Source organism: Lampetra planeri, unplaced genomic scaffold, assembly GCF_965212315.1.
Source record: "Lampetra planeri unplaced genomic scaffold, kcLamPlan1.2.h2 scaffold_1984, whole genome shotgun sequence".
NCBI lineage: Eukaryota > Metazoa > Chordata > Hyperoartia > Petromyzontiformes > Petromyzontidae > Lampetra > Lampetra planeri.
In genome coordinates this window covers 17,787-21,291 of record NW_027614738.1, presented here as the reverse complement: position 1 = coordinate 21,291, position 3,505 = coordinate 17,787, and the positions used below count along the sequence as shown (strand labels likewise).

The 3,505-nt window shown below is 48.6% G+C and overlaps 1 protein-coding gene across 1 annotated transcript; it reads right to left on the bottom strand.

Annotated features, from left to right (window-relative positions):
- Window positions 1–228: 228 nt before the first annotated feature.
- On the bottom strand, window positions 229–789 carry LOC144740235 (ras-related protein Rap-2b-like). The gene is given in 8 exon segments (XM_078623087.1): window positions 229–312; window positions 314–346; window positions 348–455; window positions 457–528; window positions 530–607; window positions 610–714; window positions 716–763; window positions 766–789. Coding segments are annotated over 8 exon segments (552 nt in total).
- Between the last annotated feature and the right edge of the window lie 2,716 nt (window positions 790–3,505).

Below are 3,505 nucleotides of genomic sequence, written 5' to 3'. Positions count from 1 at the left end.
TACGAAGCTGTGTGTGTGTGTGTGTGTGTGTGTGTATACACACACACACACACACACACACACACACACACACACACACACACACACAGTTTCCACATATTAAGTCCTGAACATTCAAGTACTTGGTCATGTAAACACTTTTTCCAGACTATGGTACATCATCGATTGTTTGTCGTAGATTTTCGTGTGTGTGCAGCAGTAAGACAAACAGCGACGGGAGCTCTGGTTCTAGAGCAGCACGCAGGAGCAGCACTGGTCTCCGCCGCTGGGGACGGTCGAGTAGTTCATCTGCCGGACGATCTCCGCGAACAGTTTCGTCCACGGAGCCTTTGTTTTTGGCGGAAGTCCTCCATGAAGGGGCAGCTCCAGTCCTGGGCCAGCGCCTTGCCCTCCCCCGGAGGACACCTCCCCTCCTCCCCCTCCAGATCCACCTTGTTGCCCACCAGGATCATGGGGGACTCGCTCGTACCTCTTGACCCGGATGATCTGGTCCCTCATGGGCTTGATGTCCTGGAAGCTCTGCTGGTTTGACCAGGCTGTAGACCAGGATGAAGCCCTGGCCGTTCTTGATGTACAGGTCCCGCATGGAGGGCGAACTGCTCGGTCCCCCGCCGTGTCCAGGATCTCCAGCACGGACGGGGACGAGTCCACCTCGATCTCCTTCCGGTAGAAGTCCTCGATGGTCGGGTCGTATTTCTCGATGAAGGAGCCCGTCCACGAACTGGACCGTCAGCGCGGATTTGCCGACTCCGCCCGACCCCAGAGAACCACCACTTTGTACTCCCTCATGACCATGGAGGGACCAACGAACACGGCAGACGAACGAGTGTCCTTCTTTCCCCTGTAGATTCTTCCTCTTCTTCTCTTCCTCCTACTCCTCCACCTCCTCCAACCGCTGACCAGCCCCGGTGTATTCAGCCCGAGCTGGCCGGGAACGCTGCCCCCCTCGCGCGGATACCAATCGATCCCCGCGCCGGAGAATCGCGGTGAGGACGTTCAGGGACCACAGATTCGCAGGAGCTCGCTCGCTGCTGGACATTAGCGCCGGGATCGAACGCTCGTTTCGGTCACACTCATTGTGCAACTGCGCAGGGGAAGCGTGATCGCTGCTCCCCTCCTGCACGGCGTTTTCCTGCCCACATCCTCTGTCAGCGTCAAACCCAGACTCACTTCCGCTTTCTTAAAGGAGCCGTCGCCCCAAACGACGTCACAAGCCGCCAGGGACCTTTGACCCCACGCAGCCCGCGGCCACTGCGTCTGACAACACAGCTGCTCCTGCTGGACTGGCACTTCCAGCAGCAGCAGTAAAGATATGTACATTTTATTCATTTCATTCTTCCATTTTAATTAATCAGTTTAATAACAATTAAATAACCAACAAACAGTCTCTCTCTCTCTCTCTCTCTCTCTCTCCTCTCTCTCTCTCCTCTCTCTCTCCTCTCTCTCTCTTTCTCTCTCTCTCTCTTTCTTTTCCTCGTACCCCCCCCCCCACACACACACACACACACACACACAAACACGTTACTAAAGTTTAATATACAACATTGAGAGTGTAGACTGTAGAAAATAAAGTGGAAAAGGGGGTTGAAAAGTGAACAACCTGCATTATTTCTACTGACCAGCAGGGGGACAGCAACCGCAACGTTTTTTATAGAGCATATTCATTTTTATGGTGACGATCCCACTTAGAGTGGGAAAAAACAAACAAACACAGGGTACACTTTTGTTTGTGACCTTGTGAATGACACGCAGTCATTTATGGAAAGGCAGGGGCCAAACTTTTGAAGAGTATTAGAGTTACATTTACAAAAACAAAAATCAAGAAATGTACAAGAGTCAAATACTACCACAAAGTGACATAAGACTAGAAGAGAAATAAAGGACACAGCAGCGTGGATCTCACTGCGTCGTCTCTCCAGCCAGCTGATTGTTGTCAGAGGTCGGCTGTGTTCCTGTACCTGCTGCAATTTTTATCATCTAAACAAGATCTGACGAACTCTAACAGTACTAAAAAGGATGGGGCTGTAACAGTGACCTTTGACCCTATCCTATGTCATCTATATCATAGTATTGATACCGTAACACTTTTAAAAGTTCACTCATTCAGGAGGTTATATGAAATAGCAGAAACTCGGGTGTTTCTTTTATTTCTTGGAACATGTTAGAAATGTTATAAATGCAGGGACTTGCGTGGTGTTTTTTTTTCTCACATTTTCTTTCTTTATTTCACACTTTACACTTTCAGACAAACCAGTCATTGAGGTCACAGTGGGTACATGGCGTCTGGCACCTACATGTTAATACAGAGGGATTCACACACACTCAATATAAATGTGAATTTAGTCACAGCTGTACCATTTTCATCAATTCATGTCCAGTGTTTTGAATTTTGATGATCGACCCGTGTTTGGAATCACAGATCCTGGAACATTCATCAACACTCACACTGATCTGTCTGGACTTCGTCCTATTCTGACAACAGAGTTTATCAGGATGTGGACGCTGCCAGCTTGCACAGTTTGAAAAGACAACAACGACTATGAAGTGTATCCTCCAGCAGCCCTGTGCCGGTTCTTCACGCTGAGCTGCATCTCATGATGACTGTTTTATAGAGTAAGAGTTTGACAAACCTCAAACAAACAGGTCTATTGTTTTTCCAGTTTGTTCTATTCAATTTGACCTCATCACGAGCCAGTAACTCCTGACGTGAGGTGGAGTCGTCACAGCGACCGGCTGTGCAAAAACTGCTGGACAGTTTTGAGAAACACAAACACATAAACAGTGGAGGAAATGGCGGACATGGAGAACATGCTACTCAGATTGTGGATTTTTGTCTCAGACAGACAGAAGACAGACAGAGAAGCTACAAGCGCACAGATGAAACTCGCTTGAAACTCCTGAGCTGTATGTTTGCTCCATCCAACTTGTGAACATTCTCACCACTTAACACACAACGTCTGGACTGACGCACCACTGTGTTTTTCTTAATGAGCACGAGACCAGGAGAGGACCAAGAACGGCTGTTGTATCGCTATTGCTGCTAAAAAGGCTTCTTGTGTTGATTGTAGCGCTTGGGACGTCCCCTCTCACTTCAGTGACCAATCAGAGGCCCGTAATCTGTCTGACGTCACATTTTAGTATCAGCTCAGATCACTTAAAATCTCAATTGAAGAGCAGCTGGTACCAGGCTGGAAATGCAAAAAAGGAGGGGGCTAGAACCATTAAGTGGCATAGTTTACGACAGCTGCCACTAGGGGGCGACTGAGATCTTTAGCTCATGATGTTCCTGCAGTGTGTGGTTGGACACAGCCCAGAGAGATCTGTTTTCATGAGCTTCATGAAGGCAGAATGATCCGCTCTGACCCAGATAACTCACATCATTTCATGAAAATGACCTCAAGCGCTCTCAGTGTAGAATTCCACATCTGTCCCACATCAGTCTCTGCGGAGCTGCCTCCAGAACTTACGTCTTCATGACCGTGAACCAGGAAGCCGTCTTCTTGAA